This window comes from Corylus avellana, chromosome 3 (assembly GCF_965113065.1).
Source record: "Corylus avellana chromosome 3, dhCorAvel1.hap1.2, whole genome shotgun sequence".
Lineage (NCBI taxonomy): Eukaryota > Viridiplantae > Streptophyta > Magnoliopsida > Fagales > Betulaceae > Corylus > Corylus avellana.
Genome location: NC_142492.1, coordinates 31849110 through 31862530, shown reverse-complemented (window position 1 = coordinate 31862530; position 13421 = coordinate 31849110). Strand labels below are relative to the sequence as shown.

The following is a 13421-nucleotide window of genomic DNA, read 5'->3' as shown; positions in this document are numbered from 1 at the left end:
TAAAAAAAGCAATGGCTAAAATAAAACTTTGTACTTTTTAGGTAGTTATTTTTGCTACTATTATCGGAGATGTTTTAACTTTTAACCATGCATTGATTCGGCTTGTCTAATAATCACCATTAGCAAATATTTTAACACTTTAAACTAGACATTCATATCACATAAAAAACCATTAGCAAACGAGCCTAGAGCTCTTGAGCTCGAGCAAGTGGCAATGATAATATCATTTATAAAAGCAACAAATACATTTTCAAAATTACAACACTGCCTTTATTATAACAAATAGCAAGACAAATTGCGGAATCAATTGGCAAAACTTTGGTCTAGACTTGCTTCCGGCGTTCATTTCGTAGAATTTGTTCCTTCAAAGACTTCAATACTTCTTTCGATGCCATCTTTTTCGCTGTCCTTTTATCGGCAGCTGGAGCTGTATGCTTGAAAGAGAACCCATTTGCTTCAACCTCTATTGTCATTAAAGTCATACCCTTGCTGCGGGACTTGATGGGTTCTTTCATATTGTAATGCATTGTTTGGCATAGCTCATTTAACTCCTTAACAGGATGGGGCATCACTGTTTCAGGAGTAATCAGAGGTTCCAAAAGAGGCCTTATACTCTCAAAGACTATCTCCTTATTGTATCCTGAATCAACAAGAATGGCTCCTGCCAAGGACTCTATAACATCACCAAGTACCTATTACGAATAAGAAAATATCTTATGATTTATCTAGTAAAACCAAACTTGAAAGAGGAGAAAATGTCTTAAACAAAAATAGAAAGGGCAGAATGCCAAAAAAAAAATGAATTAGATCAAAAGAACAAGGGAAAATAGAAGAAAGAAAATAAGCAAGGAAGAAGAAACCAAATCTTAGCATAAAGTTTTAAGAAGAAACAAATATAAGAATAAACATGACAATCTAACCTTGGGGAAAGTTGTCTCTGACTCCCATCCAAAAGTGGAGTTTGAAGATATCTTTTCGAAATTATTAACTGTTTCAACTATCTGCCTGTGGAGTTCCTGTGAGGCATGGAGGATGTGTTTGTGCAGTTCAAACTTAACTGCAGATCGTGCATAACAATCATTATTGGTTGAAGCAGACCTCATGTCAGTTAACAATTCTGGTGACAACCCAGGATATTTATGGTAGAAATGCATGGTCACCACATAATCTAATACTGCGTCGCCAAGAAATTCAAGTCGCTGCACAAGTAACAAACTGTTAACAAAGTTAAAAAAGGAAAAGTAATGCTACCTCAGATCCAATGGTGATTTTAAAAGTCACTTAAGGGAGTGATAATGGATGTGAGGAAGTGAGAGTGTGTGTAATATTACTAAAAAGAATAGATTAAAAGATGTCAAATTTAATCAGATCATAGGGACCAACAAAAGATTTATAAGATCAAGAGATGGAACATGTGTTTGGGTGTATGTGTCTTTGTGTTAACATAAAATGCAAAGACCAACCGTTACGCAACATATACTGCCAAAATATAACGAAGCTGATCTGTAGGATGACTGATGAAATTAATGGCATAATTCTTATTTAAAGTGTCATCAAATTTACCTGATAACATCTTGGAATCTCAGGAAGCATGTAAGAACCGTGGGTCAAAGCTTCCAGTAACAAAGAGGAATCACGGAATGAATAGTTCAACAGTGACTCCAAACGTCTGACATTTAGAAGCTTCTCTGCATGAACTTGGAAGTGCCTCTCATACGGTAGAACTTGAAAGTCTACCTTAATACCCATCCAATCCATAAATAGTAAGGCTGTTGTTTCACCGCCTGTGCTGAGAAATGCACCAATTAGTGCTTCAACAACATCCGCAACTGTTTTACTTTTCACCTTCCTACTTTCCCTAACATAGATTTTTCTCGTACTAAAAAGCAACTCCTCACTTAGTGCATAACTCTGAGATCTATCTCCAGGAATTATCCACCTTTTAGGATCGAATGACTCATTCCGAATAAATCCCTATAATTTGAATGGAAAACACGTCACAGATATAATAAAAAATACGAAATTGAAAACATCCTCACAACTAAGCAATCAAGAAATACTTGTGTCACAAAGAGAGTTCCAAAATGACCATAACTGCACACGATGAAATCTAAACTACAAGCCTAAAACATTTTCTAAAAACAAATCCAATAAGAGAAGATTTTTGGCAGAATTACAAGTTATTGCACGAGTAGAAACGGGGTTCATAGACAATACATACATTAGAAAGAATAAACTTAAAGGTAACTAAATTTTCAAATTGAAAAAAAAAAAATGGAGCCAACAAGAATGGCATGCAAGCCCATACAACAAGAAAACAAGCGAAAAGAGAATGACATGCAATTTTATGCCATCATGTCTGAGAATGCCGGTCCTAAGATGCAATACATAAGAGGATCAGAGCAGATATCATGTAAACTCAAAGCAAACCCATTTGTCAAAGGCTCAAGAAAAAGAAGAAGAAGAAGAACAGTATACTTTTACATTAAAAAATTACACCATCTCCATATTAGACTAAAAAAATGCACCTTCTGATGAGGGGATGGCGAAGAAAACAGAAACTCATACTGACTACAATTTAAATGCAAAGTCAACAATCTTCTAGGATTTAATTTGATTCAGAATAGAATTGAAGCATAAAATACCAACAATAAGTGTAATACAGAAAATGAAAAAGTGGAGCAGAAACAAATTCATGAGAATAATGGCACCAAGAATAGAAGGAATTATTAGAAAACAGAATTTACCGGCAGTTTGCGGTCACATCCAAACTTGCAAAGAGCCACATTAGAAATTATTTTTTCTTTCTTCAAACTAAGAACGCCTTCGTGTTGATTTTTATAGGTCTTGAAAAGTTGTTGAGTAGCAGCATATTTGAGAAAAGAATCTCCAAGAGTTTCTAAGGATTCCAAGTGGAATGCCTCTTGGCATTTCTTAGTAGTAATTGCTTCCAAAACCTACCATGAAGATATGTTGAGCACAAGCTCAAACAAAAACTCAATATACAACTAACAACAAAGATAGGGACATCATTAATAGGCAATTGAAGAGGCTGAGGCCTACAATGTATATTATTTTAGAGTCATATTTCCCACACACTAGATAAATTTAATAATACTTAATATGTTGATACAACAAATTTAACTGTATGGAATATCTAATATAACACATTAGATGTTTAATCTATGAAAAGCTGTGGAGTGTTGATAGAAAGTACAAGTTTGCCTAAAATTAAGTGTAAACGTAGCGATATGCATTTTTACAAGAGGATACAAGAAAGTTTCATGCTTGAAACCAATTATTTTCACAAAATGAAACAGGAACTATCTACTTTATCTGCCAAATACATGGCGGAAAAAAAATTACAGTTAATCTCCACTGTTCTAATGTCAAACACATGCTTGATTTTCGCACAACCATTCTACTGTGGATACTTGTGATAACAGACTTAATATCATAGAAGCAAAAATTGTAAATGTGTAATATAAAATGGACTAGCACTTCAACACATAAATGTCAACAACACAAGCACAAATATAGGAAGGATTACATACCTTGGTGGTTGGAATAACATCATTTTGCATGCAATGATCCAAATGCATCTTTTTGAAATTTACAGCTATAAGCAAAGACTCGAGCCGATGCATGATTGAAGGAACAAATGAGAACGAATAAAATGTAGTGATTGAGATTGGTGACATGATTATTTTGCAAAGTTCTGGAGGCAATTCAACTGTTGTATGACCTGATTCTGAAAAAATAAAATATGTAATGTTTACTAACAGAATAATAATGTTATAGATGTCATAGACAACGACAAATGAATCTAATGGAAGACTAATATCTCTTTAAATGAATATATAAAGTGCAAAACCAACAATACAAAATCTAAATAATTGTGTTACATAGGACCATTGGAAAAAAGAAATGCATTTATAAAAAAATTTATTCAAAGAATCTGAATTATTCCTTTCTATACAAACCATATTACAAATTGAAGGCAGAGCCAACAAGACTAATAACTCTTTAAACTGAAAGCCAGTCCAAGAAAAATCATGATACATAATGGATGAAGCTGATTGATGAGTTTACGATTTACTTTTGAGAGAGTAGAGGCAAGAACAGGAACATGACCAATGATTTTAGACATGCTTTGCTTGTGCTAAAAAGAAAGGATGAGAATGTAATAAATAAGCAAGAACTTTAAACCTTTCTCTTTCTGTTTTCTACATCTCTGAAGGTAATTTTGCAACTGAAAAAGATGTCTCCCATTAAGCAATGATTCACGATCAAAACGCAGCTTGATGCCATGCCTGTATTGGAAGGATTCAGATAAATTACAATTTAGCATTTGCACAACTGTAATACATTCCAACTAGATGAAAGAACAGCAATTATCTTTTCATTCAGAAGTTAATAATAATAATATACCGCTCTTCATAGTACTTCTTGTATGTAACCGTTCTACCATCCCTGAGCTTCAGAGGTGAGTTTCCATTCAATCCCAAAATTCCAGTTATGCAGTACACATGACCATTGTGAGGGGTATAGACCAAAGAATTCCGAAGCATGCATGTGCATTCAGAACCATCTTTGGTCTGTACACATCGAGCAGAACCCTTGGGCAAAGAACAATTCAATCGATATCCACAAAACTTTTCACATGAAAAGCGCAGGGAATGAATACATTCCCAATCAATCGAAGCTCTTGGATCTTTGCGAATGGCTGGAAGCAAGAGATAGTCAATCTCAATATTATCTCCCAAACAATCTCCATCCAAAAGCTCCTTTAAATTATTCAAATTACGATCTATAAGAACTCTTAAAAGAGTTGTCTGAAACCTTCTACACAAAAGGACCTGCAAACAAAGTTTTACAAACAGAAACCAATTTCTTTATAAATTTATTTAATAAACCAGTTAAAGAGCAAAGTAAGCAAAGAAAAAAAAAGAAGTTACCAGATCTGGGCTAAGCTCAATCACTCCTACATATTTAAAGCTGACTGCCAAGCTACCCCTGTCAACGTCCAAGTCAAAATGCATGCTTCCAACATCAGAATCTAGCTCACTTCTCATGACAAGCAAGATGTCATGAACTGGAATATCATAACCAAAGTTCTGCTTCAACTCAATTAAGTAGCAATGATACGTTATTTTAGAATTCTTTGGATGACAGCCAACCAGTTCAGGTGGGAAGTATCTGGGTTGCTCATCAATATAATGTTCATTCCCTGTACATTAAACAATCAGTCAAGCAAAAGTGGCAATCAAAAGGTTCAAAAAAAAGAAGGCCTGGGGGCTAAAAGGCCAGACTTCTCCCCATGTTATAAAAAAACATTGCAAGTATAAAGCGGTAGACAATCAAAGCAGGACGGAATAAAAGGCTACAACACAAAAAATTACCACATTCTTGCCCCGTGCCTTCTTCCACAACAATATCTGGAACAAGATTATCTGTCAAAGCACCAATCTCATGAAGTTTCTTACATGCTTCAAGGCAGGCAGTCTGCTTCACAATTCTAGAGTTAATATTTCCTTCTACAACAACTTTCTGTAAAGGACAGCTCTTGGGAAGATGAAGAGTGCAAGTCTTCTCATCCCACCTCGGAGCTGGTTTAAAATAGCTAGAAGAAATAAACCAAAGTCGACATGAGGTCAAATACACAGAAAATCTTAAAGTTAGTAAATTATGAACAGACATGGCACAATGGAAAATAAAGATTAGCAATGAGGAATAAACTAACCAATCAGAAGGGAGCCGTGAGCAATAGAAGTATATCAAACTAACACTAGAAGCTAGTGTCACAGACGCTCCAGTGCTTTCGACATAATAAACTTCCTCATCATTTAAATCAACTTGAAGAGGTGAGCAAGGAAGCGAAGCATGGCGTAAGGATGCCTTTCTCATAATATCTCCACAAGCAAGATATTTCTCTAGTCGAGATCGAGTAGCAGAATCCTCACTGTAGATTATCAAAAGACAGTATTATATGTTCTAAAATAAACACTTAGTTCATCTGTAGAAACAGTAAATGTGAAGATTAGGGGGAGAAAAAAATCACAGGAACTTTTAAAAAGCGGCGCAACAGTCTTAAATTGGAAACAAAATAAAGGTATTAATTTTCCTAAGAAGCTTTCTACAGCCCCTCCCGGAATGAACATGGTTTAAAGGTTTAATGTCAAATGATGTTTTAAAGAACCTTACCTCTTCATCATTAATATATAATCTGAATGTTGCATTCTAGCACGGCCTCTGGACTGTATGAAACTACAAACAGTGGAACATGGGTCAAATCTAATCACCAAGTTGCAGGTTTTAACATCTAAACCTTCTTCAAGAATTGATGTTGCAACAATGATGTTCACCTATAAATACATTTCACACCCACAATCAAATAAGGAAATCAGTGACAAAACACATTTTCGTGAAACTAAGTGGCGGAAAAGAACCTACCATGCCTTTACGAAATTCTTCCACAATTTCATTCTGTTTTTTCCTTGTCTGGGATTGCAACCCAGAGTTATTGCCAGCAATGTATTTAGACTTCCAGCTGCTGTATTTTGGAAGCAACTCATTCAATAGATAATGTAAGACAACGGCTGTAATGACCCTTTCCACAAAGACTATACATCGAATATCCTTTAAATGCCTGTATTCACATAATGCATGGTAACTCATCAACAAGCAACAATTTACGACTGAAACAAAGAAAAATGTTAGAAATGAATACTCCAATTATCTTAGACAGACAAGTTCAACAGAAAATCAAACAAATGAAAGAATAGGACTCCCAAATTCAGGTCAAACCTTGACTTCTCTAGAATTGAGATTGAAGTATTTAAGAATGAGCAATGTACTACATAGAATTTATGACAAAAGCCCCCAAGTTTAGCAAAACTTCCTAACATAGATTTGCAAACTTAGAAAATAGGTTATTCAAGCCTCCTTCAAAGTATCATTGTGTTAGAGAGATCAATGTTTCCTACGAATGCAGGAACAAGCCCAAGCTTAGAGTATAAAAAATACTATAATATACAAAATCACATTTGACATGGGTCCCAAAGATAATGATGATGCATAACATGCCAACCTGTATTCAAGAAGAGATTCAACGAGACAGGCAACCTTTGAAGATACAAGCCCAGCATCCACATTGGCTTCAACATTATCACTAATAGACCACTTTGGACCTGAACCGTATAATGGAAAGAAAGATAGAATGTAATCAACAAATAGAAACTCAAATCAACAGCCTTTATTCAGAATTGAAGTACCTGGTGGAACATAAGTGGCAAATGCATGGCATGCATCCAAACTGAAATTATTAACAATTGCCTGACTTCGCGCATCCATTTTTCCCCATGGAATCAAGTCAGTTTCGTTGCATATGTCAGTTTCATTGCATGAAAAGGACTGTGTAGCCTGTTACACAAATGCACAATCAGTGATGTTCGCCATACAAAAAAGCATTGAAAATAGAGCAAAGCCAAAAACATAGAAGACATCGACTAATTAATACCTTTAGACCCAGCCAAACACCAAGCTCATCCAAACAGAATATTAAAGTAGAAAAAATCTTTTTTATCTTTTTGCTTGTAGCATCTGCTGCAGCTTCTTCGAGACCAAGCATTTCCAGTGAGCGTACATGCTGATAAGAACCAAATCAACCATCAGTACTCTCAAGGAAGCAAACTAGTCCTTTTCAAGTCAAAAGTTATAGAATTATAAAAGATCAAGCTGATTGCAAAAGAACTACATGACAAGTATATATAACTGAAATCATATTTAAAGAATGGAAGTTAAAATTTAATTTTGAAATGCAGAGGACATATTAGCATGGTGATTTTTGACACAAAGAATTGTCTAATGACTTAAACCCATTTCCTTGTTGAAACTCCAACACTAAATTAAAATAGAAACTCAAGAGCAAGATTTACTCCATTTTACAAACATTTCATGAAGTATGGATTACAATTTAGTATTGCAAAAAAAAAAAAAAAAAAAAAAGCAAAAGCAAAAAAAAAGTATACATAAAATGTGCTTACCTTTTCTTCCAAACTCTGCAAATCACGAGCTAATCGTTCATATAAGGTACATGGAATTTCCTTGTGGCTATAGAACTTAAACTTCGGACGCGGAAATGGTATAAACTGAGCAAGCACAGATTCACTAGCACAAGTATACACCTTGAACCAACAGGGAAAGAAAACCAGCAGTCAATCACTTGTCCACCCGTGAGATTAACATGATCATCAGGTACACAAACAAGACACATGTACAAAGTGAGGACAAACTTATATACAAAAGAACGGGAAGCAACCTTTGAATTCATCATGGTCTCAAGTTCAGAAATCTTTTGCCAGCAAGAGAATTCAGAGTCTCCACCTATATTAACAGGAAGGGGGAAAAAGGTTAAAAATCAAAGATGGAAATTCACCACCAAACAAAATAAGAAGAAATTAAAAAAAAAAAAAACAAATAAAAATTAGTATAAACCATAATCAAAGATTGCATACTCTTTGTCTTTATGGGGGAAGCAGTCATCCCAAATATTCTAGGAGGATTAGATCTAGCAGAACTTAGCTGACGGTGATAGAACTCCTGCAAATGCATTCCATATACTTCAAATATGACATAAGCAAATGTTTTATAGGCAGCAAACACATTATCAATAAGCAATAACAAAGCACCATGAACTCCCAGTTATATAATTGAAAGTGATTAAATCAACCCAATCTGAAAGCAATGACAACTTCAGTACAATTTCTGCCAACTGTCATGCATTAAAAGTCCAAAAACCTCAACTATCATGCATTTCCCTTGCAAACAGACTCCAGAAAACTTGTGACCCCCCCTACCCCTAATCTATTTTACATGTGAATTTACCTCTTTTCCAGTATGTATAACATTGCAAAGAAGTGACTGGGAAAGATAACAACATATGGATGCCTCAATACCAACAATCTATACATAATCTTTCAGCAAGACATAATCCATAATCTTAATATGTGGCCACATCTTCTTCAAACAAGGACGAGAGTGAATATTTTGGCCAATGATTTGACAATAGCCACCAAAAATATTTAAACCACTTCACTGAATACATGAAGGATACAGCCAACAGCCAACAGCTTAGTAGACCTTTCATATTAAATATGTATGAAAAAACCAGTGTTCTAGATAAACTATTGACACTAAAATTTACATTCAACCTATATTTATCCATCATGGTCAATCAAAGTATCAAAGAATATCCAGCCTCTAATATACATAAAAATATGATTGCACATTGTTATATCCAAAGATTACAGACTAGTCAGCTTAGAATACAAATAGATCTAAGATTAACAAATCCAAATCAAAATGAAACAGCTTATATATGCATAAAATAACAAGTGTGGACATGTGAAAAACTTTATCCCCAAAAAATTAAGCAGTCAAACCTATTCATTAGAGGATTTTTCAGTGGATAAGCACTTGAGCACAATGATGATCATTACGATGCTAAAGATGGACTGTTGATACGGCAAGAAACAAGATTAGATAACTTACCATCATAATGCAAGCATAAGGATGTTTACCCCTGGCATGGTGGCATTCATCAATTATTAAAACCTTTATCATGCTTAGTTTGAAAAAACTATGCCGCAAGCCAGCAAGTAAAATTGCAGGTGTCATCACAAGCACCTAAAAGCAAAACATAAATAAGTAAATAACTGTAAGTTATTGCTGATTAAGTTTTTTCTTTCATAGGAAAATATAACACACACCCATTCGGAAATAAACTTATGATTTCACTCTCCTCCACTGGTTTGTGGGAAGAGGATGATACCATTTGATACAAGGACCACTAGCGTTGAGGGAGCGACATGTTACTAAAGTAAGGAAATCACATTATAATTTGATTCAAAAATACAAAACATTACATAACCTTCACACAAACAATGAAACCATCTTTCCTGGTAGAAGTTACCAAACAGGACAGGAATTCTAATGTGTGAAAACAGCATATAAAGATGTCATTTATTGTTTGAGATTTGTTTACAACCTACATAGAATGTCTTAAAGCACATTTCTTATGCATCGCTAAGAAAGCATCAATCAGTGCCTCTATTAGTACACTTTTGTCTCTTTCAAGTTTCAATTACAAGAGCAAAGGAACATAAAGTCCATGTGAATTTCAAAAAACTAGGGAATAAAAGATATTAGAACAAAGATGATAAACACCATAATCACATAGCACCACGGGGGGTGGGGAGGTGGGGATAGAAGCATCAAAAACAAGAAACAAGTTGTTCAAGGGATCTTGTCTGCACAGCAATTGAAGATAATATATCACACCATCAACCTCACAGGACCACAATTATAAGCACCATGTCAATAATGTTTTATGAAAATTACATGTTTTGGCTACATTACATGTTCTGGCTGCCAAAGTCCAACATATTGCATTTCTGAAAATTAGTAAAATAGATGCTTTTGAGCAAAAGCTATTAGAATATCATTTTAAATGATTACATCCACCCTTTTCATTAAGCTTAAGCTTTATAAGTGGTGATTCGTCATTCACCTTCCATGTCATCTAAATATTCCACGTGTTGGAATTCAACTATTGAGGGAAGTTTGAGCTTATAGGTGAAAGGAAGTGTTAGGACATTAACTAAATGATTAAATTCATCATTTCCTATCAACTTAAGCTTTTAAGATAATTGGTGATTTATTAAAAGGTTCTCATGGAACACAAAAATTGGAAACAAAGAAATTAACGGAGAAATTGTAAACTTGGAAACTTAAATGCTAAGCACACCAAAATGGCCTGAACCAGATGAAGCAGATTCTTTAGATCAAATACATAAACATGATTTATCTTTTTCTAATCAAAGTATATATGAAAAATTCCCACCTCATGTTTTCCTATTTCTTCCTTCCACGTAGCAGCATCCCAGAAGTCAACTCCCATATCTCCACAATACGTACCCACATTCAAGTCGGTATGCATTTTCACAGCTTCAGCTTGCTAATAATACAGAGAAACAAAATTACAAAAACAAGAACTGAATATTGATTTTCATCTGCAACAGCTACTGACTTGTAATTCCAGAACTTCCCATCCATGTTGTAATGTAAATAAGAAATGAAATTTCTGAATTTCACTTTCAATACCCATATCTAACTTTATTTTACCGCTAAAACTTGAATAGGAAACATAAGGATACTTCTAACTCCAAAGCCTAAATTTGAGAATTTCAAATGCCATAGATATGCATGTGACACATGTAGTTTATATTTTCCAAATACAACAACCAATGAAACAACTTTCAAATTTTTCATACGATGCTAGTTTTATCATCCGTAACTAACCACTCCAAATTATCAACTCATAATTGAAAATCAATATAGAAGCGTGATGAAACCCATTAAAATCTTAGACTTCCAAGGTATATATTTCCTACACGGATAAGCATATATCTATGCCAAATACATACATTGAGTGCAAGAACTAAGAGAAAGAGAGAGGGAGGCAACATTTGCCATACTTGAGAGACCAAGACAACTTGGGGAACTAAGAAAACTGCTATGAAAGGTGAAGGCTTGCGGAGAAGATATGCGTAGCTGCGCAGAAGCATGATGGCAATCAGAGTCTTGCCGGAGCCAGTGTCCAAAAACACTATCGTGTTCTGCTTGATTGCCATCTCCAGTGCTTCAAGCTGATAACTGCAACAACAACACACCCTCTATTTACTTACCCAAAGAAACACGCACGCACACACACACACAGAATAAACATCAAAACAATATCAACATGACAAACTCTTAGTAACCCCTTATCTTGGAGATGAAGGTAAATGGAAACAAACAAACAAAAAAAAGGAGAGAAAATTAAAACCAAATTATGGCCCTTCATTTTACCATCACCAAACAATGAAAAAGAAAATGAGAAACCACCCATCAGTTAGACTACAACAAAACTGCCCGATTTAGAGGACATTAAAAAAAAATCAATTTGAGAAGATAGTAATGACCCAATGACCCAGTATCGGAGTGATGGGAAGATAAAGAAAAATGGATGTTTGATGAAGAAAGAGTATACTTTCTGCTCTTTTCTTTTCCTCAATTTTCTCATCAACCAAAACATAAGAAGGAAAATTTAGGAACTACCTTCTGGCAAATGGAAGAGGATCAACAGATAGTTGCTGGGATCCGCCTATTTCCATAGTAATTGGCTTCTCTGCACCATCATTGATCAAAACAAAACCAATGAATCCAAAAAGACATCCAATAAAAATTCAAACCCAAGTCTACTAATACTCTCTCTAACGAAAGCAGATTTAAAAAAAAAAAAATGTATATGGCATTCAATAAATATAAGCCAAAGTTGAGAAGTCGAAAACTAACAGCGATTCAGAGAAGGACTGCAAATGAGAGTTTCAAACAGTACGGTAGAGGAAGAGAGAGAGAGAGAGTGTTGGAGAACTTAAAGAAACAAGAGCATTGCGGACAATGAGCAGCTTAACCCTATATCTATATATATACACAGAGGCCCCACAAGTACCCTAGAGAGCATAGCAAAAGCAGCTGACGATGATGGATGATGGTGGATGATGGTAAAGTTATGGACTTTGGAAATTCAAATAAAACCTTCCTGGGGAAGGAACTTGCTACTTAAGTATGAGAATGAAAAGAGTCAAAAAAAACGCATACCCCACACCACAGGTCTCTGCTCAGACCCCACAAAGAGAATCAACTGATTTGAACCCACGATTCTGTGTATAATAAATCCAGTGAGAAATGATTTTTAATTTTTTATGGCTTCAAGACTCAGATTTTTTTTTTTTTTTTTTTTTCCAAGACTCAGTTTAACGACGTCTTTTTAACTCAAAAACTGTGTCGTTTCTTTTGCCAAACAAATGGAGGCAAACAGACGTCTCTTTCTTTTTGACGCCGTTTAAGGAGGGAACATATAGACGTCTATTATCCTTTTGAAGCAAAGATGGATCTAGGTTTCAACCCCGGCGGAAACTGGTTGGCCTGGAGTTGTTGTGGGCGGTGTATTTGAGGAAGTCTTCACCGGAATTCGTTGATGAGGGCCTCGATTGCGTCATCGCCTCTCCTCAAATATTTCCAAATTTATAGCACACCTGATACTTCGCAGTTCCCATTCATTCATTTCCGTTTCTCTTTCTCCCAACTCTTTCCCAGTACGACTGTACGAGTACTCCTACGTCTCTCTTCCTCTCTTTCACATGCAGTGACTGAATTTTGAATCTGGAAACTAATGGGCGCTTGCTTCTCGCCGGTGATCAGTAAGAGAGAGCGTCGTTCTTCTCAGCCCACTGCCAAGATCGTCTCCCAAGTCCTTGAGGTCGAGAGTTCCTCTCTTCTTCTTTGCTTTCTTCTTCACCGTGCTTTGTCTGCAATTC

At 35.3% G+C, this 13421-nt stretch overlaps 1 protein-coding gene across 5 annotated transcripts; it reads right to left on the bottom strand.

The window, feature by feature from the left end:
- Positions 1 to 207: 207 nt before the first annotated feature.
- On the bottom strand, positions 208 to 12812 carry LOC132174871 (endoribonuclease Dicer homolog 2). 5 transcript variants are annotated; one of them, XM_088514847.1, is made up of 23 exons: positions 12703 to 12812; positions 12160 to 12229; positions 11538 to 11715; positions 10904 to 11017; positions 9553 to 9687; positions 8517 to 8601; positions 8321 to 8385; positions 8046 to 8186; positions 7520 to 7648; positions 7275 to 7422; positions 7091 to 7190; positions 6454 to 6649; positions 6205 to 6365; positions 5744 to 5962; positions 5403 to 5623; positions 4959 to 5230; positions 4432 to 4859; positions 4210 to 4313; positions 3555 to 3751; positions 2748 to 2957; positions 1564 to 1974; positions 921 to 1199; positions 208 to 692 (listed from the first exon to the last, which is right to left on the bottom strand). In XM_088514847.1, the coding sequence occupies exons 2-23, from the start codon at positions 12213 to 12215 to the stop codon at positions 324 to 326; spliced, it is 4218 nt and encodes a 1405-aa protein (XP_088370973.1). In that variant the 5' UTR covers positions 12216 to 12229; positions 12703 to 12812; the 3' UTR covers positions 208 to 323. The 5 variants fall into 5 exon arrangements, with proteins under 5 accessions (XP_088370973.1, XP_059442581.2, XP_059442582.2 ...); XM_059586598.2 differs by lacking the exon at positions 12703 to 12812 and adding an exon at positions 12397 to 12692; XM_059586599.2 differs by lacking the exon at positions 12703 to 12812 and adding an exon at positions 12397 to 12692 and having other exon boundaries at positions 6454 to 6553.
- Between the last annotated feature and the right edge of the window lie 609 nt (positions 12813 to 13421).

Coding starts and splice junctions, on each gene's coding strand:
- LOC132174871 (XM_088514847.1), bottom strand. CDS start 12,215: ATGGAAATAGGCGGATCCCAGCAACTATCTGTTGATCCTCTTCCATTT. Junction 5,963..6,204: donor TATATATTAATGATGAAGAG/GTAAGGTTCTTT, acceptor GATAATCTACAG/TGAGGATTCTGCTACTCGAT. Junction 2,958..3,554: donor ATGTTATTCCAACCACCAAG/GTATGTAATCCT, acceptor TCTTCATGGTAG/GTTTTGGAAGCAATTACTAC.